A 26,461-nucleotide genomic window follows, 5' to 3' on the forward strand; every position below is an offset into this window, starting at 1 on the left:
AAAAAAAATCACTTCACACAAAGCATTGTTGGGTGTTAAAAAAACCCCACCCGTCAATTTATTTCAGAGTGAAAATACAAGGTGTACCGAGGAGCTGCAAGAGAGTTGCTAGAGAAAAGAAAGGAGCAGCACTGATCTCAGCCAGATCTTTGCAAAGTAGGGACTGATGAGGACACACAGTACCCATCTACAGTCACCTCCAGAGAGAGGGAGAGGAGACAGTTGTGCCCTGTACAGAGAAGTAACTCTGTACTCTGTATACACACACTACCCTTTTGGAGATAGAAATGTGCAAGGTCTCAAATCAGGAACCATCTCAGTCTTTTGTATCAGCCAAGGCTGACATCTTGGAAGCCCAAACCAAACAACATCCCAAACAAGCAGCTGCTATAAACATGCAGATCAAGCTATGCATATATTATGGACTTGCTGTCTGCCAACACATCCATACAGTAAGTGCTCAGGCTGCAGTCCTAAATGTGAAGGCTCAATTCAAGTGATTAGCATCTTTGAAGAAAGCCTGCTGTATTTATCTGGATAATTATAAAAATGAAGAGGACAAATTCAGAAATTTCCATCTCAAATCAAGAGCTTTCTCCATCTACAGCAAGAAAAATGGGTAACCAAGTCATGTAACCAAAGGTTTTTATACTTTCCTTCCCTCCCCTCCCCAAATGAACATGCCAGTTCCCTCAAAACAAGAAATACAAACATTCTGCTCTGTTAACCTACTGTTGTTAAATAAACAGATGATGAGACTGAATATGTAATCGACCAAAAAGGTATGATTTAGAGCCATTAAAATTCCAGTGTGGTTCTTAGAAATCTGAGGCATAATTAAAGCCTAATATATTTTCCAGTGACATCATGTGAAAAAAGTTACAATTCCATCTTAGCTTTCTATTTTGACTTAAGGGTAAAATAACAAACTTACTCTAAAAAATCTAGATACCAGACATTTTATATAAAAGAGTTTGAACTTCCAATTACATTTTCCTGTCTGAACAGAAAAAGTAATAATTTAAAACCTAGGAAAATACAAATTTAAAACAAAAGTGCAAAGAGATATGGAAAGGGAAGACACTGTACTTTAATGGGGAGATATAAATTGTTTCAAGTCCTGTCAAGAGCCACTGATGACCTAAACTACCTAATATCAAAAAATATGAAAAATATCAGCAGATTTTCCTGGTGCCATTACTACGACTATACGCACATGTTGAGTTACACAGTGCAATCTTGTGCCAAAGGTATGTGATCCGCCTGTGGGCAGTTACAGTGTAGGTGTGCAGCTCTAACTACTCAAATCTGCAAATAATTCAGTGTAACTAGCCTTTGATAGCGACGCAGAAGGTGGGCAAAGACATCTGTCTAGTTCACAAATTGTTGATTTATACTACCGGTTAAACTTTTATTTAAGGTTACAAGGTTCAATTCTTTTAGAAGAATTTATGCTGAACCTACAGCATAACCATTTTTTTCCCTGTACCCTCCCCTCCAGCTACTTCAGAGATACTTAAGTATTCTTGGTACCAACCTGACAATTTTTATTTGGCTCAGAAGTCTTCAATCATTTACATACAGCATGCACACCTTTATGCTTCTCTTGAACTACTTTAAATACTTTACATTCCATTTATCTCCTCACTGTTCAGTTAAGATTTTTGTAAAGCTTTCTTACCTTTCTTGCTGTGAGTGCTCTGCAGGGCCATCTCCTGTCTCAAGGCACAAATGGAAGCCTCACGCACGAGAGCAGAAAGGTCTGCCCCACTACAGATACAAAAGGGTTACTTTAAGATACATTCCTCTTGTCTTCTGCTAATGCCATATAGAAAGGCAAGATACTACAAAGGATGGTAAGAGATTGGTTGTGCTGCCATAAAGGTTCATCCTAAGAGCACTGGAAAGAGATCCGAGGATGACCTAGTGCCGCAACCTTTGTTACGGGGTGATGTCTTCCAGATTTTGGCCACAGATTAAGGTCAAATAAATGAGGAGCAAGGGAAGAGGCAAACCCCCCCACCCAGCATCCTTAAAAATGCCTAGGGATTAATATTGTTCTGCTTGGTGGGAACATGATACACATTTTTTTTCCTGTCAGTCTTATGAAAAATTCAAATGAATCACCCATTATTAGAAAAGGGAGTTGCCCTGCTCAAGGCTGCATCAACAGTTAACATGGTCTTAAAATAACAGTATCCACAAGACATGGTCAGATCAGTCTTTTCAAATATTTGCTGCCAGTTTCCAGCTGTTGAACTTTTCACAAGCCTTCAAACTGGTGCAAATCATTGAAGTGAAGAAAATTTCACTATTAACTCTCCACTTTTCATTTGGGGGTGCTATACCACTAGCTGTAGTTTTAAAAAAACAAAAACAAAATTCAACCAGAAGAAAAAATAACCCAAATTCCAAAATATGAACAAACCCAACTATAACAACAAAACCAAGCAAACAAAATCCCCCTAAACCAGCCCCCCCCTCTCCAAAAAAAGACAGTGAATGAAAAGAATCATAGAATCATAGAATCCTTTAGGTTGGAAGAGACCTTTAAGGTCATCAAGTCCAACCATTAAGCCAACACTACTAAGTCCTCTGCTAAAACAGATCAGAATCTGTGAGGGTTGGAAGGGACCACAAGGATCACCCACTTCCGACCTCTCTGCCATGAGCAGGGACACCTCCCACTAGACCAGGCTGCCCAGAGCCTCATCCAGCCTGGCCTTAAAGACCCCCAGGGATGGAGCCTCAACCACCTCCCTGGGCAACCCATTCCAGGGCCAAAAGGGCAGAGAGAGAGAAATTATTCATCTTTCCCACATACAAAACAACGATAAACTAAAAATCCTTACTAGTTATAGTCTCCATTTCTAAGATTCAAAAGCAGTGTTGTGACAAGCAGCATGCCATAAACTATATTTTGTGAACTCCAGGAAATTATTAACTACTAATAAATAATATACAGTAAAGCTTTTTGAAGTTTTGTAGAACACATCTGCACATTTTTCTGACAGGTATGTCTATCAAGTTCTCTTAAAAAACATGCTTCAGTATTCCCAAAGCAGAGGCTGAAATAGCCTTCATTACCTTGTCATTACCTTGTCCAACTTAGTGCTTTCGACCATGTGACAGAACAAGTTGGTTACGGTGGTTTAACCAATATGCTTTCATCATCATTGTATATGGGCCCACAACTTAAAAGGACTCTTTCATCCTCAGATTATGCCAGAATTATACAACAAAACCGAGCAAAAACCAAGACGCCTCACTGATCTATAATTACAACATGAAGAGAACTATTCCAGATGAAAACCACTTTAGCATTCACATATTCTTATCAACTCCTTGGAGTTGAAAGTGAAAGCAAGAAAAATAGTATAATGAAAAAGGCTTATAAACCCTGGAAGTTAAGAGATCCTCTGAATGCCAACAACATAACACACATTATTGTGCATCAGAAGATTGTTGGCACTGCACATGAATATTAAAGTCAAAACCAGAAGCTACTCACGTGTAACAATCACAGTGTTGACTGTAAGCAATTTCTTCAAGGCTTACATCACTATCTAGGGGAGGCCGGGTACCATTCTAAAGGAGTTGAGATAATAAAAAGAGGAAGATAAGAAGTAGATTAGATGTAGATTTAGTCTTATCACCTTTAATATAGAATGAATAATATATCTTTTGTGTTCTAGACATATTTTCCAATGTAGAAGTTTTCCACTCTGGTTTTTATGGAAGTTTACAAATACAGTAGACATTCCTTTAGACTATTTGACACTACTCTTCCATACTATTAGAGCTTCCTCCAAAAAGATCCCAGAAGTGATTTCTTCTGTAATTATTTTTGCATCTCCAAGAGCAAAAAACATTGAACAACATTATAAATTATATCTGAAACTAGCCAACAAATTTTGAAACACTAAGCACAGAGATCTTCCTAGACAACAGTAAGGTAGTGTCCAACAGATTATAGATCTCTGTAGTATCAAACAATACCTGAATTTACACATGAAAGGACACTTTTTGGTATAATTGATATATTTCTGACAAATTCATTTGACAGAAATTCACAAATTCATACAATTATCATCTGACTTCTTCAGGTGGACTAATACACCACACATCTAGAATACCTTCAAGAGAAGAATATAAAACGTATAGTAACTGCTAAGTTAAAACCCATGAACACCTAACAGACAGTAGAATAATCAAGGAGCAGGCAGAATAAGGCAGCAGTCTTGAATGAATCTTTGGTAGAATACCAAAAAGGTGTTAGACTTAATAGAAATTATAAAGTTAGAAAGGGGAAAAAAAAAAAAAACCACACAAACAAACAAAAAACCCACACAAACCAAGAAACCAAAACAACAAAAAGACAAAGGAAGAACCTGATTTCGAAACATCTTGAAAGGAGAGATTTTGACCTGGAAAACAGGAAGCGTGGCAAGACTGCCAGCCACAGAAAGAACTTCTTTGCTAAGAAAAAAAAGTTTCACTTGTTGCTTGAAGTAGCAACATACCTTGGGTTTTTTTGAGTGGGATGATCTGCCTACTCTGGATGCAAACTCAGCAGTATGTGCACCAGAGAAACTTGATACAGCTTGCAGGAAAGTCAGTACACAAGTAATTTAAACATGTGAAGACATGCTTCTCTTGCATACTTGATACGCAATTTGGTAGTGACCGATTTGTTAACCGAAATAAAACTTTCACAACAAGGCTTCAACCTACATTTAAGCTGTTTGTCTTCATTTACAACCTACCCCTTCCCCTAAACACCCTTTTCTACTCCTCATGCTGCTTTTATAAGCATCCACGTTTCCTCTCAGCAACAATTCAGAGCTTCCACATCCTGTGCGTGTACTCCTCAGGGATCTCTGGGAATGCACACTGGCACCCAGAAGCCATGCACATCATCTGTACCAGACATTTTGTTTTATCTAGCCCTGACTACATATTTAGGCAAGTATTCCTGTACACTTGTTTTTCAAAGCTTCCTTACCATGGATCAAGTCAAACAAAAAATACGGTATTTCAACATATTTCCCTCTCTCTCTGTTCCACATTCTTCTTGCAGATAACTCAGATACATTAACACTAGAAATACGAATCTTTACATAGCTTTAGGAGAACTCTGCTGACTGCAGAAGTAGTAAAGTGAGAACACCACCAGCCTCCTCATGGAATAAACACAGAAATATACAAGGAAAAAGACATTCTCCTTTCAGAGACTCTCATTCTCATTTCTGCTGGCCTCTCAATTAAGAGCTGAGAAAAAAAAGCACCTCATTAAAGACTTAACACCTCATTCACAACAAAGACTTGTAACCAAAACATCAAGACTATTATGAATTAAGTATTATTCCAAAAATATGCCCTGATAATGAAGGCCAGGATCTACAGGAATCAAGCTGATAAACACTACACAATGTGTTGCTTTTACCACAAGACCACCCATAATCAGATAAGGCCACAGCAAAGATGGTTTGTCAGCAGAAGACAAATATAAATATGCTCTGACAACAGGATAATGACAAGGTTACCACATCCTGTGTGCCACTCCTCTCAGTGTTATCCCAACAAGAAGATAGACTCTAGCCACACAGACTCCCAGAAGGAAGCGAGTACAGTCACTTTTCAGCAACCTCGCCCAAGATTTATGGCGGCTGAAGTAAGCAGGAGTCTGAACTGCTGGATTCTTAAAGGGACTCTAGAAAATAATTCTCTCTAACAACAGTTGGCCATTGCCAGTCAAGAGGAAGCCAATAGGTGAAGGCTATGATTCTATGAAGTGAGGGCTTGACAAAGAGTTCCTTCTCCTTGGTGTTGCACATGAGATCCTGATCCTATCACTTGGATACGTGCATCTTGGTGACTGCATGTGGCTGTGACTGTAAGCAAGTGAAATCTATGACAGAGTGAGATAAATCAGTTTTGTTTAATACTGCCTTCCCCTCCCAGGAAGTCTTGCACCAAGCTTTGCCGCACAGTTTTCCTACACCACTCATTACAGTGAGAATGATGTTGAGAAAAAAGTTCAAAAAGCCCAAAATCAGGCGAGGGCAAAATCACAAAGAGTCACAAAGTGCAAGCACAGAGTCAAAGTAAGGCAACCCTGAAGAGTTTGTTTGGGGACCATGGCAACTAGAACAAAAGGTGCACAGGAATGGAAGACTGTGATTAATTTTAGTCAACCATTGTTAGCATTTGGTCCAAGCATTGGCTTTACAGGGTTTGAGTAAGATGTATAGCAAAATGCAAGGTTGAGCAAAGACTCTGTGATTGATGATAGAACTGAAATGGAGCCTTCAGCTACCTTAAGACAATTATAATACTAAAATACACACCTAAAAGAGGGAACTCCCTACATAAATGTAGGACCACCTTGGTATAATGAACTGGATGGGGGCCAAGACATGTGCAAATGAACTTTTGAAATGAAGTCACAGGTAATCAATCAATCTGGTAATGTGGTGTGAGTTTTCCTTAGTTACTTTTTGTATCTACAACCCCCTGGGATTCCTGGACAGGCTGCAAGCTTTGAGAATTGCCACCCAGCTGCCTTTTCTGTGCAGAACTGGAAGAGAGCAGGTATCTCAACTCTGCGTGTTGTTCAGCATCTCCCACACTGGGTGAAGAACCCAGATTTGGGACAAGAGCACTTGAGACAGTTACAAATCTCCAAAGATTCTTCAGCACATAGAGCAAGGTTCAACATCTATATGTTAAAAAACAGAGCAGTTGTACACTCTGTACCAGAATCCTTCTGCTCTGGAAGTTTAAGTGATTGACCCCTACTGCACACTTCTTCCAGAAGAATAAGGTTATTCCTGTTAAGTCAGAACACTCCTACAAGCCAAATTTATAACAAACACTTTGAGTTATCCTTAAAAATAAATTTGTTAAAATAAAAGCCATCATTCCTTACAGTATATTTGAAAAATAATTCATTAATGTTACACTCAGCTTCAATCTAGGTAATTTAAAAGGCAACTATCTTTAAGAGTGAGGTTGTAAAAAGTTTTAACGGAAACTATTATAAAACCTAGAAACAATAAGCTGATCTACTGCTAACAGCAAACAAGGGCATACTTAATTGTTTTTCTCCATGGTGTAACTCACAGAACAAATGAAGGAAAGTCTAACATCCTGAATTGGTAATGACAGACTTTTGAACAACCATTTTGGCATGAAAGAACGTCGCTGAATGAGTTCTCACTTTCTGAATTCTCATGTGGGCTCAGCTACTGCCTACAACACAACTTTACGCTAACTCAAGTCTCAACTATCTTTTTTACAAATTTGCTAAATAATTTTTGCCACACATTTCATAAGACAGTGTTATCTTCTCAGTAGTGAAGACTTGGTCTCCTTTACAACTCAAAAAAAAAAAAAAATTGACAAACACCTGCTCTTAACAATCAATGTTGATCTACTGGAAAAAGTAGGAAATACCTGAGTAATTTATAACTCTTTGTAAGCTCTTTTTTAAGACCGTTATTACTGCTGTACCATATTTAGAGAAATGCACAAACAGAATTGTATAATCTGAATCTCTGAAGTGGCAGAATGTGCCATTAACCACACGGAGGACCCATGAAGGCAGGTATTTTACATTTTCACATTGACCTACAACCACTATCATCACAAGCTTCCTTTAATCCTAAAAGCAATTAAGTGTCACAATTAATGCTAAGCAAATACAGCTGGAGCTTGTGAATAATTTTGGTGAATGTGGAATCCCCCCCAGAAAACCTTATAAAACACTTCTAGGGCTCATTACTCACACAGATAGGAATCTTTTAATTAAATTTGTTCAAACTGCAACTACAAAGGCAGCAGCTTCTATGTTTAACAAGTTCGCTTTACTCAAGATTTATGAATCCCTTGCAGTCTTGGAGCAAACTTAACAGCAGATGTGGCTCACAGTTTATTTTTATGACCTCATAATATCTGAAAGTGTTTCATGAGACAGGATCCTGCAATTCTCTGTAAAATTTCATTTGTCTTAAGTCATTCCACTCATCTTTGAGATAAGGATTTCTTTCCAAATACTTACTTTGGTGATGGTCTTTAAGATGGCAAGTCGATCTTCAGGTGGTGGCAAACCCACATAGAGTGTTTTATCCAGTCTACCAGGACGCAGGACAGCGGGGTCAATTATATCTTAGGGAGGGGAAAAAAAAAAGGAATAATTATCCAGAAATGACATCCACACTTAGGAAAGTGTACACATGAGAAGAAATATATGCATACTTGTACCAAGATTCAAAGAAGCACTTGTGCCACAATGTGAGAGAGTTAAAATAGCCAACTGAAATATAGTTTCACCTCTGTCAAGCAGTTGTCTCTATTATCTAGCACGGTTAAGCCACATCTACTCAAAAATACCAGTTTCATCTCTTCACTAATGAAGACAACTCCATCTCTGGCAATCCAGTGCTAGAATGTTTTTACTGTCATACCTAGCATGGTCAAGTGAGGAAGTCCACATTAACTCATAACAAGAGAAAAAACTGCTTCCAGTTTGTGCTACTGGAAGGAACTCTACCCGTGCTAACTGTTGCAAATCTGCTTGAGAGACATAGTGATAAGTTAATAACAAGCACACAAGGCCAATCGTAAGCATCCCTATGTAAAGTTAACTTCACTGGTCATTTGCATTTCTACTATATATTAATTTTCTGAATGGTCAAATAGGAAACTCATGAAAACACAAGTACAGAATTTGTTTTCCAGAAGGAACTACAGGCTTTAAATTTTATTATGTGTGGAGAAGTGTGAAACCAAAAATCATCACAAATGCTTGTAGAAAACCATTCAAAGCTTAAATGTAATAGAAATGTCTAGCAGCCTTTTAGCACCACAGACTTCAATACTCAGCTTCCACAAACAGTGAGTCAGGATATAAATAATAAGGACTATTGGTATAACACAAGATACAGACAGGAAATGAGGTCTTTCCTGGCTTATAGAGGTTTGTATTTCAGCACAAACTTCCTGGATGATGTTTCCAAATGCTTCTTGCTGCCCCATTTCCCAATCTATCAGAAGCAATGATGGTATTACTTGCTCTATTTCCTACAGAATTCTATTAAGTCACCATCCCTGAAGGTATTTAGAAGACATGTAGATGTGGCACTTAAAAGACATGGCTTAGTGGTGGACTTGGCAGTACTGGGTTCATGGTTAGACTATATCTTAAAGGTCTTTCCAAACTAAATGATTCTATGATATCCCACATACTACAGTAATGTGAACAGCAAAGCCACTAAAGCACTAGAGAAGATACAAAGAAATCTGTACTTTTAGTACAACAGATTTTTTTTGAAGTCTGTAAGTTATATAGATCGGTTAGGTAGCTATTGCAAGAACCTTATCCAAAAGTAACAGTTGAAAGTTACACTTAAGTCTTAAGCTGGAAACTATTGAAGATTCCAGATGAAGCCGTCAACACCCTTACAATTGTTCCACCCTCCTGACAAAACATAGCGAACAGGAACTACACGCATTCACGTATACTGAAGGTGAAGAACTAAGCTATACTGTTAATCCTTACTGTACAGATGTTGAAAAGAAAAAAACAAAACAAAAAACCCAAACCCCAAAACAGTAGCGTGGAAGCACAGATAACCCTTTTTTTCAGATGAAGAGTTTCTTAACTCTGTCAAGGCACCATCTACCTGATCCTATGACAATGTAGTCTTGATTCACTTTTTAAAGATGTGTACAGTTTTGTTCAAGTTACTCTCTCACCTATGCTTAAAGGACAAAAGGTAGAATGAGACGCAGAGATTAAAAATTTTTCCACTCTCTCTTTCTTGAACAAAAGCTTTTTCTTTTTTTTTTAATCAAAGATACAGCAGTTGGGGCCAGAGGCATCTGTGTAAGCAAAAATCAGCTATTGCAAATGAGACAAATATAGCAGAGGAAAAAAAAAAAAAAGGAAGATCTTGATGTATTATTTTAATCCAGACCAGATGAAAGAAGATTTAAACAGAATCCCTGTCATGGCAGGCCCAGACAAAACTGCCTTTCTCACACATCTGGCATAGTGCTATATAATACTTCACTTTGCTTTTGGCACAAGTGCACTTTCCTGTTTTTGTGTCTCTGTGGATGGAAGTCTTGCCACATTATTAAAATGAGATGACAAAGTTTGCTCAACAGATCAATTACAAACATCAAAACAAATACTCTCTATAGGGTTTGGATTACAACACCACGCACTTGACAACTTCCCCATTCTCAAGTTTCAAAAGCTCTTTGAAAATATTAAGCTTGATATGGAGAAAGCTGTTTCCATTGTGCACACTGAGAACGTGGCACTTGTCGTGCTATTTCTCCAATGACACGAAGTTAGGGATGCAGCCTGAAGATGCATTCATCCATTTGTATGCAAATTATTACACTGCCAACATTCACAGAGTTACCCCAACTCATATGACCTCAATGAGCTGCAGTAATGGTGGTTTACAATGAGAAGTCTGTAGCAAAGTTTAAAACACTCCCCATCTCCTTGGAAGTCAATTCGCTTCACTCTGCTGGTTCAGACCTGGGCCTGAAGCTCTTGAAAATTCAGGCCACGTAACACACACAGAAAAATCATTAGTATTTATTCCTTAGTCAAACTCACTCCCTAGATGCACTTTGCAACTAAAGAATGAGAAGAATTGAATAATGCTTTCCTTTTAGGAATTTCAAAGCATTGCATCCTGATAAATCAGTGTTCTCTCCAGAGCTATTATCTTGAAACTTATCTAAACAGAAGAGTAAACCAATTTTAAACACATTTAACATTTTAATGAAATTAAGTTACTGATCATAGATGTCTCTTTCAAAGTCTACTATCTCTCAAGTTTGAAAGTGAAACATGGAAACATGACAACACACATCACTTTTACAAGCAGTTGTCTCACAGAAAATAGACTTCTATTAATAGAAACATTTGGTTAATAATTTTCTGTCTTGGTTTTCTGATTTAGTCACTGGTGTTGACTACGTCACGAGGAGTCAGTAGTATAATTTCCCAACTAATTTGGCAACGTTACGGAAGGAGACATTTAGAGTACATCCATTCCTTGCTTTGATTTTAAAGGTTAAAACAGGTACTATCCTCTAGAGAATGATGCAATATTTCAGTTTGCTACACTGCTCTCTAAACTACTGCAAAATTTTATCCTCTTCATGAAATTCTATTGAATGTATCTTTGCATGAATCCCTATTATGTGACATTCTGTTGTCCTATAACAGAATCCATTTGTCTCACACTCATTTCCAGTTACTATTCATGTTGTATCTCAACTGTACAAGAGTCAACAGTGTTTACAAAATTTCAGTGCATACCAGCAATAACGACTACTGTGCTGAGGGTCTATCAAACTTCTCCTATATTCACTACAGCTTTCAAAATTACATTTGAAGTATACAAGATCTACGTCCTCACATCTGTGACGTTCTAGAACATGGGATCAGAAGCCCTTAAAGGTTTTCTGAGACTCTAGATGAACTCTGCAGTTAACAGCTTTGCTCCTAGACAACAAATGAACTCCAGTAAAATTCCTGTGAAAGACACATAACATTGAAAGGCTAGTGAAATGCAGAAACATAGTTCGTATGAATTAGAACTATCATGAACAGAAAAATGTTTCATGCCTCACGTATTAGCTGCTTTTCTTAGATCTCATCCTGCCTTTAATTCAGCAATGTGTATAAACAGGTAGAAACAAACAAAAAAGCCAAACAAAAACTGTAGCTATTATCAGAGACTGAAGATTATTTTTTAAATGTGTTTCAAAACATGGTTCAGGTGAATAGCTCTATAAAACTAACATAAGCTAAAGAAAACTGGAACTCTCTTAAACTAGGACCATGGTCTAAGATAACAGTACAAGGAGTATTTTGCAAGAATTTATTTTAAAAAGCTAGAGAAAAAGACCAAGACTTCAGCACAATTTACTTCAAACTTAAATCACTACCAGTTTGTAGCATTTTGCTGAATTCTTGACTGTTTCCTCAGGTTACACAGTTACTTAGATCCCATGGTAAATGCTGCTGATGCCTTGGTCAGCATGAGTTTATAAATGTTCAAAGCCTGGGGAAGTAAGAAAAGCAGAAAGCAGCAGTTCCCAATACTGAAATTCACACTAGTAACTAGAACGTTGTGGGAAATTACAAACCTTAGTTCTAACAGTAGTGCTTGGTGGGGTTTTTAAGTATTTAACCTCAGATTTGGGTAGGTAGTAGACTGAAAGAGAATATAATTATTCTGACCCATAAAGTTTCTAACACGACATGACATTTCTGCCTTTTTTTTTCTTCCTCTTTCTCTTCAATGACATTGAGCACTTTAAGTTTAATCCTCTTCAGACTAAGTTCTGCATTTAGGTGGAAAGAGATTGAGTTGGGAATACTGCAGCCCTGCTAATTTAGCAGTAGTCAAGGAAGATTTACAAAGGACTTTCAAAGTCACTGAGTAAGGGCAAAACAAAAAAATATTCAAATATCCTGTTTAAGGACAGATCAAAAGCTTATTTCAGCACTGCCAGAATACGGATTACCATTTGCAGGTTGTATATAATAAGCAAAGGAACCAATCTATTGTCCCTGCCTTTTTGTCCAGACAAGAATTAAGAATGTTCCAAGTCCTTAAAAGTTATTATAAAAAAAAATAAAAATATTGGCAGTCTTCAGCCATGGTGGTATATAAACCACCACCATTTCGCCACAATACCTCGTCACAGGTGCTAATATCTCACTGGAAGAGCTGTGCCAGGATGCCAGAACTGGTTGAGCACCTGCTACCCTACTGCTAGTACTATTATTCTTTATTATAATAATAGCATTTTTATGAGAGGAGTCTTCTTCTAGGACAATGGTCCCCAAGACTAGAACGCTAACAACATACACCAACAGTCACAAACAGTATCAGCAACCAACTAGAAAAGCTACCATGCATGCAACCACTCTAAAAAAGAAGCATCTTGAGAAGCCATTTTCTCCCCCATTAAATTATACTAACTTGGATTAAAAAAAGATGAGCTCACACACTTCCCTTTACTGGCCCAGTGGAATATTTCAGGACGTTCTGCTCGGACACACATTATTTAGATTTATATTACACAACCCCCCAGCACCTTTAGTTGACATAACCATGGCAGAAAAATCTTTCATGCAAACATCAGACTTAAAAGCAAAAGAGTTTTTCCAGGCACCGCAACATTTATGGTTTGTAGGAATCAGTTAAATATACCAGCCAATATAAGCTACGTTAGTGTTGGGTTGACAGCTGGACTTTGTGACCCTAGAGGTCTTTTCCAGCCTTAATGATTCTATAATTTTATGGTTCTCCTACAGTTCTCTGCTCAGACATTTTGTTCTTAGGGTTGTAGGTGCTTCACTAGCATAGACTTCCCTGCTGTCTACCTGCAGTGTGCTCCTATCAAGTACCCAGATCATACTAGCAAAGTTTTATTTGGTGAACACTGCCTCTTCCTAAGCTCTATAAACAGTGAATAAAGTACACAAGAGGAAAAAAAAAAAAATTAAATTTATTTATTTAAATTTCCCCCATTTAACCACAATTTCAGTAAAAGTTGTTCTGATAGAAGCTGCATTAATTGGAAACTATACTTTTTCCACACTGACAAATGCAGATATCACAGGAAAAGGTTGTAGTCTAAACCTATCCAAAGTGTTATTCGGACACAGAGCTGATATCCTTCTGAAGTATCCTATCCAAACTGCATAGGTAATTGCTTCCTCTGCCAAAAGTGCAATCTACCAAGCTTTGCAGTTCAGAAAAAAAATATCATATTGGCAAAACAACTCCTTTCTCTAGATACAATTCACTTGTATTTACAGAATTTGCAGATACATTTATACCCTTCAATTTGATGATTAATTTATTATTCCTGCCTTTGCATTTTCTTCATGTTTGGCATTTTTATCCCAAATTCACTTTTTTCATCAATGTTACTAGCAAGCAATACATCTTTCAGTACATGCCTTACAAATTTCCTGCCTTCCCTCAAATAGTAATTCAACCCTTATTGCTCAGGAAAGTTTTGTCATTTTAATATTCCAGTACAGTAACACAGCCTATCTGCCACTCCAGCTGAACCAGGCAACAGTGACTTCTTAAAACTGAAAACAAATAAAAATAAAAATCCCCAAACCATCACAGAGATACTTTATGCCAACAAAATGGTAAAACTTTATCCACTATAAGGCTTATAAAGGGATGGATCAACAATTGCACAGATGTCTACTTTATATACATAAAAATGAGGCCTGTAAGCAAGCACTGAACCAGTGTAAATCTAAACCCAGCAAAGCTGAGAATTAGGACAAACCTGCCACACATAAGCATTCATATCTTGAAATGGGTATCTGAGTAGCATTTACTCTAAACTGGCTCTTGTAAGGCTACTAAAACACTCACACTTAGCTTCCTCAACAAGAGGACTCACTACCTCAGAACAGAGCCATGTACAAACACCGGCCCTAAAACTATTTGCCCTGTGTATACCTGTGGTACACCTGGGGTGGCTCTGCAGAAAGTCAAGCTGAGTGTTTCCTCAGCTTCAAAAGTGTTGGAACTCATGCACCAAGCTACCAGTCAGAGCTAATGATGAGTTTACTGTCATCAGCAATTAGATATGACTATAAACACTAACAAATAAGGCTGCTTGATGTAACTACTTGTGCTAGCGTAACTCAGTGAGACTTCTCTTTCCTAAGGCAATTTGATGACACCAACACTCTTGGTACATCCAACAGCATCTATATATAGATGTACTACATTTTATAACCTTATTCTCTTTTCTTTGTTGGATTAGATAGGTCAGAATCATCAAGCTCATGCCAGGAAACCTTACCACTTCAAATCAAAGAATTTATACAACAAATAGAGATTTAAGCATCTCCTGCTCATACTTCACCATGTAGAAGGCTTGATAGTCTGTCATGGTGCCAAGAAATCAAAAGACAAGTAAATTTTCCTCAAAATCTTTGAATTTTGACTGTTAGAAAAAAACAAAGCCATCTCATAGTTGCCTACTTTAGTTGATTTCAGACCAACTTTTCCTTTATCTATAGGACCCAAACAATCTGACAAATATTTTAACTTTCTCATCTGCCAATTTATATCCAAAATAGCTGTGCTACTGTTTTTCCCTGTTAAACCATTCTCATCAGAATTCTACATCCTCTCCTTACTTAATACATGCAGGTATGAAAGAACTGTTTGTGTCTCCTTGTCACAAGTAATTTGCAAAATAGATGCTTGAGGCATAATGGTTCTTTCCAAAATTCTGGTACCTACCACCAGTGTGGTTTTACCAACAGAACAGTAACCCTGTATTTAATTTCAGTTGCATACTCAGAAAAATGCTCATAGCCAAGGAGTGCAACATTTGATACATAGGTTTCTTTCTATACTGACAGAAAATTCCTCTGCTTCTAGCTGTCATCATCTAGACGGAGTTCAAACTCAGGAAGAGACAAGTTTCTTGCTGTGTATAAAAAACAATTCATAATACAAAAGAAGAGGCAGAAGGTTGGTTGTAAAACACCTGATGTTTGTAAAGTACATGTCAGTGTTTAGCTTATTAACTCAGAAGTTGCTGCAGGAATTGCAAAAGCTACCAAAAATTGAAAAGCCAGCAAGGGAGCACAGACAGCTGTCAACAGTAAAGCTTCACAGAACATGAGGGAACAGCAGAATAACTTGAGGCTGATGGAACCAAGTTCAGAACATGAAGCCCAGGAAGCAAAAAGTGAGCAAATGGGGAAAAAAAAATGTAAAAAATGAACATGAAACAGATGCCTCAAGGCAAAAAATAATTAATAAATACCAGGAAACTATAAGGTTGCTTTAGGTAGAAATTCAATGCAAGAAGCAAAAAGTATATAATTTGTGTTTTAGTTCTCTTTTTGTTCTTTTATGTTCTGAGGAGATAACCCAAAGTCCAATTAAGACAAAAGTCTTTCAAAGTATTTTTCAGCAATGGCATCAGCTGCTATTGAAGACACCTTTTAAAGAGGTTGCTTCATCTCACACTGTCACAAGAATGTGGAACAGATTAACTGATAAGAAAAGGTTTGGATTTGAGGAGACACTATAATTTCACATACAGAACAAGGTTAGTTATAGAATTCAAATATGTAAGAACACATGATTTCATCAGAAGAGAACCAAGAACATCTGATTTCTCTTGTTTATGAGTTTTGGGTCCTTACCTGGCCTGTTTGTAGCAGCCATAATGAAAACCTGCTGTCGATTCTCCAGACCGTCCATCTCTGTGAGTAACTGGTTAACCACTCGGACACTGGCTCCTGACTAAAAGGAGAAATTTGCCAACAAAGGTGAGGAAAAGGTGGAAATGACAATATTTTGAAGAAACAAAAGATTTACTAGCTAGTTCCTTGCCCTAAAATACTACTCAAAGAAAAAGGTGTGGGTCTTTTTTTTTTTTTTTTTTTTTCACATTTTCAACGTAGCTACATTCAGGATTTCTACTAGCATGTTCTTCACATGTTTCCACCCCAAATTCATGCTACTTATTCACCTGCCACACATTTTAACATGCAGCAAACCTTTTCTTTCCCATTAAAAATGAAAGACTTGCTAAAAGATGTAAGTATAGATACTTATACTCGTCATTCTCACATCTACCTCAAGAAGAACACCCAAAACTTCTCAGTATTCAGGTTTTGGGGAAAAAAAAAAAATTCTCTGAATATTTAAACCTCTGAAACAGTTTCAGCAGGTGAGCTGCTCAGAGTTAAATGTTGACTCCACAGTAGTGACACACTATAATAGCTGTCAATAGCTTAATCTGAGTTTCCTTCCAGAGCTGGGGAGACAGAAAAAGCACAGCAGCTGGAGAAGAAGAGTCCAAATATGCAGTACAACTGCTCAATGATTTTGAAGCATGTTGTAACTGGTTTATTTTAAATACACAAAAATATAAGTCTACCTATGGATAATTAGAATACCCAGAGAAAATGCAGACGGATCTCAAAAAGCCAGTGGAAACGCCAAACACTCCTGAGTTTCCATTATGAATCCCAAGGACTGTCACCAGTATCGCAGCCTGAGTAATCCAGTCCCCAGTCTCGTGCCCAGACAGTACCTCTGCATGGTTAAAGGAGGCTGTGAAGAGCAGGGGTGGGCTACTCTAGGCACCAAGTTGTTGCCTACTGCTGCTGTCACAGAAGTGAAATACAGGGAGGCCAAAGCACACTCGTTCCCCTTCCTTGGCTAACACCTATGCCTACTGTGGTGCCTAGAACTAGACAACTTCTATGTCTCTGCAGGAACCACCACCTGAGGACACTGAAAAAGTCAAGTCTGAACTTCTCAGCTTAGTTAGATTTCACAGGAAGTAAAGTAAGCCAAGCCAATTCAGAAGCCAAGGTATGATTCAGAACCAGTTGATCAAACTTCTTTTCTCCTATCAGCTGGAGCTACAACAATCCTTCCATTAAAGTCACTGAGGGCACTATCTGAACAGTACTGTACTTGACCTGTTTGTTGAAAAACATCTTTTCTTTCAGCCATCAACACACATGCACCAGTACAGCATCATAAAACTGATGCACTTCCTTTGCATAAAAAAAAACAGAGCAGCTTTCCTTTCAATACACTAACAGCTTGCTCCAAAAGCAGACATTAATCCTAGGTGTAGGTAGTTCCTCTTCCAAAACAACAGCAAAAAAAGCAGGACAAAAAAAACTTCACAAGTGGACTAGCTCTCAACTCTCATGCATTCCACTTACGCTCTTGCCTCAAGTATTTTCATGACCTGGTTCATGTTGTTCAAGTAAACAGATACTTATTGCAAATATTACAGTTGCATACATGTGACAGTTTAAACATATTAAACTCCACTTCATCTTCTCCTATGGCTCTATACAGCCAAACTGGTGGAAATACACACATTCTCTGGATGTTTTTTTCTATATGTACATAAAAAAAGAAAAAATTAAGTTTTATAAAACTTAACCAACATTTTTCCTCAAATATAAGAAAGCCTATCAGATAGCTTTTCTTGGGAGATACTGAACACAGCACCCAACCAGATACTTCTGTTGCTACCACAATGCCACAAAAGCTGCAACGGAGATAATTTATTTATGGAAATATTTTAAGACAGACTCACTTCATGGTCAGACCTCCGAGGGCACAAAGCATCAACTTCATCAAAAAATATAACACAAGGAGCCGAATTCCTGGCACGCTGGAAGACCTGACGTACAGCACGTTCACTTTCACCAACATACTAAAAAAAAAAAGACAAATCTCAGTGTAACAACGTAAGACATGAAGATTTTGCTTGGGAAAAAAAAAAAAGTCAGTTTTAAATACTATTTGAGGTGCTTTGCAAGGAAGAAGTGCAACCTGCCAACCAGTTTACTTCTGATAACCGTCTGTTACCTCTCCTTCCTTACTGATCAAGATTTACACAGGAACTAGTTGTCACTAGCTCATTTTTGACAGTTTGCAGTGTATTCCAAGTTTAATGGAATTCCTGCTTTCTAGGGAATAAATCTTGCCATCATTCTGCCGATAAGAATTGGTAAATACAATCTTCATTAATGACCCTGTTGTTCTTCAGCTATTCATAAACAAACCCAGTGAGCAATCTGAACAAAATGAACATCTGAAGTTCATACAGCAGTTGCCCGAAGTCACTGGGTTGGCAGCAGGGAACTCAAAAGTAAGACTGAATTTCACTTTGAATGATGAATTGAAGGGCCAAATGTTGCCAAACTGTAAATGCAAACACTTCATTTTTTCCAAACAAATATATTTTAATACAATTTATGCCTTAACACAGTCTGAATCACAGCTAGATATTTTTTTTACTCCACAAGAAACAGGACTCCTTATTACCTTAAGAGTTGTATTTCCTGCCTGTATCAGTACTTGAAGTACATATCAAAAAAAGTTTGGGAAAAGAAAAATCAAATCCAGTATTTTGATTTTAGCTTCTACATTACTGATAAACAATTAACTGCCATGGTCTTTCCAAGATGTGGGCTGTGGCCATCTTGCTCAGTTCAACATGCTCTCTTAAGTCTAAAAGGGACCAAAGTTACATCATGACATTTCAAAGTCCTGTGCTTCAAAAACTCAAGACTACAGCACTTATCTGTTAACACTTGAAATCTTTAAAAATCATTCTGATAACTAAAAACACACATTACTTCCAAGGTTTCAAACTTTCATTAAGAAACTGAAATGACTGGCAAAATATATTTCCTAACTTGAAAGCTGAAGATCTTATTTTGCTTAATGAAAACTGCTGAACTGCAGTGACTGATCACCAATTGCAGATTTGAATTTTTGTCTGTTTTTTGATCTACATAAAACCAATGATGAATGTAGTTGGTCATTTAGAAATCCTACTTCAGTCAAGAAGGCTTCATGCACCAGGTAATTTCAACCAAGATATATACTTTAACTACCCAGATAGCTTTTTCTTCACCACATGAACAACTTCACTGCTAAAAACTTTAAGCAGAGCTTAACTGACTGATGCAACTGAAGTTGCCTCATTATCAGTTGTGTAAGGATCAGGATTTTGGCTTGCCCCACACTTTGGACAAGAACTCCCAAGAATAACAAAAAGTACAACGATCAGTACATACCATATTTAGCAGTTCAGGACCTTTCACAGATATGAAATTCAGTCCAGACTCATTTGCCACAGCCTATTAAACAGGGAAAAGACAGATAAACACACATTTTTTTGTGTTTTCTTTGGCTCTGTCCATGGAATGGTAAACAAATGTAAGAGAAGGAATATAGTTATCAACTGTTTGTAAAATACAGAAAATAGGACAAAGTATAATTATATGCAGTTAAGAGCATGAAGGGGGTGGGGAATTGAGCAAGGTGTTCTCTCTTCTTAATGAGGCAGTGTGCCAGATTCATACCCCACACCCCTGCCTCGTATCAGCTGAAGAATTATCTGTAATTAGCGGGAGGTAAAGAGATAGTCAACCACATAAGAGCATTTGAAGACAAAGATGAGTGAAAATCTGGAATCTTCCATTATTATCTGTATTTACATAGGGAGCCCATAAGAACTGAAATGCATGAGAAAGAAAACAGAATTATTTCTAGTAAGGTAAATATAATAAGTAAAAATAAAATATAGTAAAAGTACAGACTCCTTTCAAATATGTAATTTAGTTACAGTGAAATAATCCCTAGAAGTGGTTATCTAACAGTTTGTTTCCATCTTTGCTACCTTCCCCCTAATCAACTTAATTTCTTCAAGTTTTGCAGTAACTGCCTGGCAGTGGTATCCAGACTCAGTCATTCCTACAGAAACATCCACTTCAAGAAGATGATCCAGTATTTTTAAACGTGTGTAGAAAATGTATTACCTTAGCCAACAGTGTTTTGCCACATCCAGGAGGCCCTGCAAGCAGGACACCAGCTGGAGTAGTCAGGCCCAGAGCTTTAAACTGCTCTGGGTTTCGCACAGGTGCCTATAAAAGAAATTATCACAGTTATTGGTGACAAAAGCTGACAGGAAGCTTCTCATTTCAGTTACAGCTGGATGAAAAAAAAAAAAAAGCAAGTTCTTTATTCCAATTCTTTACAGGCTAAAAGAACAGCCAGCTTATCAGCAACTTGTTATCTTGCACTGGTAAGTACCCCAAAATGGGACAAGTATAATTATTCAGAGGTAAAGAGTTTATGTTAAATTCTCATCTTAAGGTGTTAGTGTTAAGTAACCCCCTGACTGGCAAGGAGACTGCTATCCTTCCAGCTAAGTAGTCTCCTGTTCTTTCTGTGGCAGTTGCATAACTAAAGTTATTGGTACACTTTTAGAATGTTTAAGATTGAGTAATAATGAACAAACTGAAAACTGAAAGCATGAATACAATAAGGAAAATGTTGAATAAATGCACCAGTCTTGTGACAAATTTGAAAGCAAATTATAGAAGTCTATTTTAAATGAAAATGTTGCAAAACTTCTAGTTTGCGGCATGTTAGAACTCGTGGGCAGCACATTATACCTTAAATAAATATTAAAAAAGATTAAAAAAGAAACAAGCATAGTTTTATTTCCTGCATAGGGGGAAAGTAAAAAAGAAAAAAAAAAATCTCTTTGGAAGTAAGGTTAAGCCATACCAGTATAGCCATAGTCAGCTCCTCTCGAACATCCTCCAGGGCTCCAATATCTGCCCATGTCACATCAGGAATTGTGACAAAGCCTTCTCTCTTGGCAGAGGGTTGCACTGATGACAGTGCAACAATAAAATCATTCATCTCAATGCACAGCTTCTGCAGCTGCTCCTCAGGCAAGGGGTCTTGCTTCTTCAGCAAATCCAAAAGTCTCTGCAATTCATCCTTCAGGTACACGGAAAGGGAGAGAAAAAGGTTATGCTCTGCATTAGGTCTTAAGAACCATATTTTAAGGGCTTTTTCAAAGTCATTCTTCAGTTGTAGTGTTAATTACTATAAAACAAATCATTATGTACAATACACATAAGAGACGTAAAATAACATTAAAAATTAACATTAATGATAAAAATGTTCCAGGAGAGCACTTTGTTCATGTAACACTTGTGAAAGCACTTAGCTGACAACCACTTTGACTTAGGTACTACAGAAACAGACTGAGCACATGTACTTTGTCTTCAGGTTCTTCCTACTGCTTCTCCCACACTGACAGGAGAAAGTTCTTTCCATGCTGACATTTCCAAAATATATAATTATTAAAACCAGAATTAATACATAGAAGAAATTGCTCTCAAGAAAAAGTGCGTAACTCTACTGAACAGCACAACTTCAGCAATTTGCAGAACATTCAGCTACATACAAACCTTAAAACTCTTAACAAACACTATTAGATTACACACTTATTTCACATCATCTGATTTCAAGTTGTCAACTCATTTTCTCAGGCTGATTAGACCTGGTTTCGTAACCTAGCCCTAATAAAATCAGGGCAAACAGAACAGAGATAGAGGGCAATGCTTTTCAGCACTGTTCCATCTTGCAGACCACAGCGCTCCAGGCAGGTATGTTCCAGTTTCCCCAGTCAATTCTTTACTGGGGAAACTATCTGAGAAAATACTTTATCAACAGAACTTTATACCTTCACAACATAAATACAACCTAGTTCTCATATGGAAAGGTAGTATCAAAGCAAATGGAGAGTGCCTCAAGTAAAACTAAGGACTTTCATTAATAATGGAATAATGAAATAATAATGAAATAATTATGGAATAATGAAAAAAAAATATTGTAAAAAATTGTAAAGTTTCCACATTTTCCTACAGTGGTATATGGGAAAAGCAGCATGTCCTATTTGTGGCAGCTAAAATAGCTCGACAAGTAAGCACAAAGAAATAGGAGTGTTTATAGTGCCTGAAACTCCCTTTAAGCCCTCTCTCCTCTGCTTAACAGAACCACTAAGAGAAACTCTGAAATAGCCGAGACCACTGAGTTTGTTTACTTGAATTGTGTGAATGATTTTTACAGGCTTTGTATGTTTATTTTTCCATTATAACCATAATATAGCGGGTTTAATGACAATACCCTGTATTAGACTATGTCAACCTCCTGCCAGCTATCAAAACATGGCTCTGTTAGGATTAGACTTCCTCATCCTCAATAACCCCTTTGATCATGGTGATGTTGATAAAAGCTGCAACTACCTGCCCCTCCCCACTTTCTTTTGGCTCCAGCAGGCCCCAGGAAACACTGGGAGGTATACACTATGATTACATTACTCTAACACAGAGGCTTACTATAGCTTTTTACACTGTTTTTTGTCAGTTACAGTAACAGTTTTCTTTGACAGTCCTTCTAAAACCAGAATCTGAGTACAATGTGGATTTAAAAGCACTTTGTTTTACTTTTCCAGACAAATCTTTTGGAAGCCTACAAACAGTGAAGGCACATACAGACTCCAAATTTTGAGAAGGAGGGCCAAGAACTTCTGTATCAAAATATGGAGGCATCAAACTTGCTATAGGTGTTAGACACCACAGGCAATTTATCCCAACTAATCACACAGGTAGAAAAATGCATACTGCATAAATACTTCTAGACTTTGACTAACTGTAACTGTACCAGATCAAGGAAGGGCCTCAGGGATCATAATAGATATTTCACTGAGAGTATTGCAAACATCTTGGTAAAAACTCAGTGCAAGTCTGATATTCTTAAAATTCTTACAGTTGATACACTTTTGACAACAGATACAGCCACTATTTTAACCTCTGCTCTGCTGGAAAAAAATCCCACCATAACCAAACACAAACAACAATGAAAAAATGACACCTTTTATAAAATATTAACAGGATTTTTAGAAGGTGTGGGTTTTGGGAGCCACATATTCAGATCCATTATGTGGGTCATGAGGAGTTAAGCTTCTGGCTTAGGAGCTGATATTTCTAAATCTAAACTTTAATATTACATTGGCCATAGATTATTCAGGAAACAAATACCTTAGAAGGAAGTTCTAGCTGTTTGCTATCCTCTTCAACCAGAGCATCTGCTTCTATTCCCATGCTTTCTTCAGCTGTGCTTCCTCCAGCATGTAGGTGCTTCCTTCTCTGTTTCTCAGACTTTATGAGGACCCTGCTCACTGTGCACATCGCTGCCTCACGACAAAGTGCCATCAGATCAGCACCTACGTAACCCGGAGTCAGCCGTGCCAAATGACGGAAGTCAAAGGAGGCCGGGAGCTTGAGTTTCCGACACAGTGTCTGAAGAATTCTAATCACCAGGGGGAAACAGAACAGCAAAACAAAGATGAAGCTGTGGCTTTTGAAATTTTCATTTGAAACCAAACAGCATTGATTTAAGGTTTCTTTTATTCGACATGAACTGAAGTAGTACAGAACGAGGAGTTTTCACTCAACTAGGAAGAGTGGCCTAGGAAGTAATCAACACTGCAACCCACAAAACGATGCTACAGATCTTTCAGTTCTTAAAAGCTGAAAACCAACAGCATCAACCAGACAAAGTCAATCAGTGGGTAAGAGTTTATTTTGGTGAATCCAAATATTACAGAATGTTTAAACCTTAGTTTATGATTTAGGTAGATTTAGATCAGACATTAGGAAAAAGTTCTTTATTATGAGAGTGGTGAAACACTGGAACAGGCTGCCCAGAGAGGCTGTGGAGGCCCCATCCCTGGAGACATTCAAGGTCAGGCTTGATGGGGCTCTGAGCAACCTGATCTAGTTGAAGATGTCCATGCTTACTGTGAGGGAGTTGGACTAGATGACCTTTAAAGGTCCCTTCCAACTCAAAGCATTCTATGATTCAAAACTGACAGAGTAGATCTCAGTGTACTACAGGTGCACACAGGTCACCCACTGAGATATTTAACCTTCTATTCCTAACAACCTTAGCCTGCACTTTCTGTTCCGTTCCACTTTTATTTATCTAATGAAGAACATGCATCAATCTGCAAGGAGCAAGTGAAATCAGACAGTGTGAGGAGATCTGTCTTTTAGTTTACAGTATCTTTCCCCTGACCATTGTCAGGGGAACACAACTGTGGATGTTTCCTGTGTTCCGAGTAGACTTTCCAACAGGCAATGCACAGCTTATGTGTACACCTCATGTGTTACCTCAGCCTCATTCAAAAGCTAAAGTTACATCTGCCTATGCAGTTCCACCACTAATAAAAAACAGCTCTATGCCACTGACAGTGAAGTGCAATGCTTCACACTTTTTTTTTTTCCATTCTGTATCAAGACTGAAACTTTATAATCCTCCTACAAGATCCACCAAGGGTTCCTGCTGCTCTTCTAAGCCAAGGACAACTGAAAACTACACAAATATTCAAAAGAAAAGACAAAAAAAGACTAAACCAAATGTCACTGAACAAATACTGGCACTGAAGAACTGAGCAGAAGGATCAAATCAACTTGTTTAAAAAAGCAAACCATCACTTCATTGGGAAGCTATTTTAAAAAGGCAGTCCAAATCACAGAATTGAAGATCTTTAATATACTTTCTAGTTCCAAATAAAACAAGTTAAGTTATTTCCAGATCAAGTGATGTAACTACAGAAAAGTTAGGAAAATAATGAGTTAAACTATTTGAAACTCTAAAATTATAATGCATTTCATCTGTTTGCCTCCCCCACTAACAAGTTCCATCATCTCTCATTTAAATCTCTTTACTAGTGATATTAGCATGGTTCTCAAGAATTTTTCAACCTGTCTAGCAACAGCTATAGCTAATCAAGTGACTCTAAGTATAAAAAGTGAAGAACAGTACATGGCTCATTTCAAATTTCTATCCTGCATGTTATTTTCCTTCATGTCCTTCATACATGCAAGTAAAAACAGATCTCTAGGTACACCTCCTCATTCAATTCTGCCCCTCCCACAAGGCTGTGGGACCACAGCAAAGCAGTTCAAATCATGCCTTCAGCAAGACTGATTTAGTATGTGGTGAATCAGCACTCTCTAGGGGTTTCTGGTCTATATGACCCTTTTATTTTCAAAAAAGGAACAGAAATACACCACACCATCACCACCAGCACCCCCCCAAACAAAAATCACTCCAAAACCAAGACAGAAAAGTGAGGAATAGGGCATAATTTAAGAAAATAAAATTAAAAAAACAACCCACGAGTTCCCGTATGCCTACACCCCCAGGAACATGAACACAAACACAATTGCACAAAACAATGATATGATAAAATGTGACTACGTTTGAACTTGTGAACAATCTCTTTACACTATGATGGCTCTCCCACTCCTATCCTTTCAAACAGAGCTATTTCTGGGAATATCCTATTTTTAACATGAACCTAAGAAATACCATAGAATTAGAACTCTCACCAGTCAGTTCTTTAGTTCTACCTCTAACCGCTTGCATGTTTTCACACAACCAAGGGGAACATAATTATTACAGGGCTCTAAATCTGGAGGCAGAAGGAAAAAAAAAAAAGTGGAGGTATGGCCAGAAAAGCAGGAGAGAAGGATAGAATAATGGTCAGTAAGTAGTGCTGTCAACAAGTGAGCAATGCTGCTAACAGAGTAGTTTGTTTTTCCAACCTAAAAATAAGATTATTTGAGCTAGAGGGAACTTATCCTTTAACCTTTCTTTCCTCCTAGTAACAAGATAAGCTACAGCTGTTTTCACACTTTCCTTCCTGTGTGTTGCATTGTGGAAATGAGCAGCAGATCCTTTTTGCCCTGGTTCCGTGTAAAAAGGGGTTCAGGGCAGGACCCACACGGAACAGAACTATGTACTCGCCTCTCCCCCCCCCGAGAGAGAGAGAGACACTTTGGAAAAAAAAAAAATGAAGTATATTGTTTAACAAGGAACAGAAAACAAAAAAGGGAGGTAAGGAAAATAACATATACAAAGATTTGGGGAAAAGTACAAAAAATAAAATATACAAAACCCTCAGAAATGGTTCCAGGGTCCCACGGAGTGAAAGGACAACCTCC

At 37.7% G+C, this 26,461-nt stretch overlaps 1 protein-coding gene across 1 annotated transcript in view; it reads right to left on the reverse strand.

The window, feature by feature from the left end:
* Positions 1 to 1,681: 1,681 nt before the first annotated feature.
* Positions 1,682 to 26,461, reverse strand: part of NVL (nuclear VCP-like) — a gene marked incomplete at its 3' end in the record, with an annotated part of 37,068 nt that continues 12,288 nt past the window's right edge. The window contains exons 13-21 of the mRNA XM_008948020.1: positions 23,489 to 23,759; positions 21,162 to 21,380; positions 20,408 to 20,512; positions 19,664 to 19,726; positions 18,172 to 18,291; positions 16,247 to 16,346; positions 8,063 to 8,169; positions 3,512 to 3,588; positions 1,682 to 1,770 (exon numbers count right to left, since the gene is read on the reverse strand). Of these exons, the coding sequence (XP_008946268.1) occupies positions 1,682 to 1,770; positions 3,512 to 3,588; positions 8,063 to 8,169; positions 16,247 to 16,346; positions 18,172 to 18,291; positions 19,664 to 19,726; positions 20,408 to 20,512; positions 21,162 to 21,380; positions 23,489 to 23,759 (1,151 nt within the window). The remainder of the gene's footprint in view (positions 1,771 to 3,511; positions 3,589 to 8,062; positions 8,170 to 16,246; positions 16,347 to 18,171; positions 18,292 to 19,663; positions 19,727 to 20,407; positions 20,513 to 21,161; positions 21,381 to 23,488; positions 23,760 to 26,461) is intronic.

Source organism: Merops nubicus, unplaced genomic scaffold, assembly GCF_000691845.1.
Source record: "Merops nubicus isolate BGI_N331 unplaced genomic scaffold, ASM69184v1 Scaffold3749, whole genome shotgun sequence".
NCBI classification, from domain to species: domain Eukaryota; kingdom Metazoa; phylum Chordata; class Aves; order Coraciiformes; family Meropidae; genus Merops; species Merops nubicus.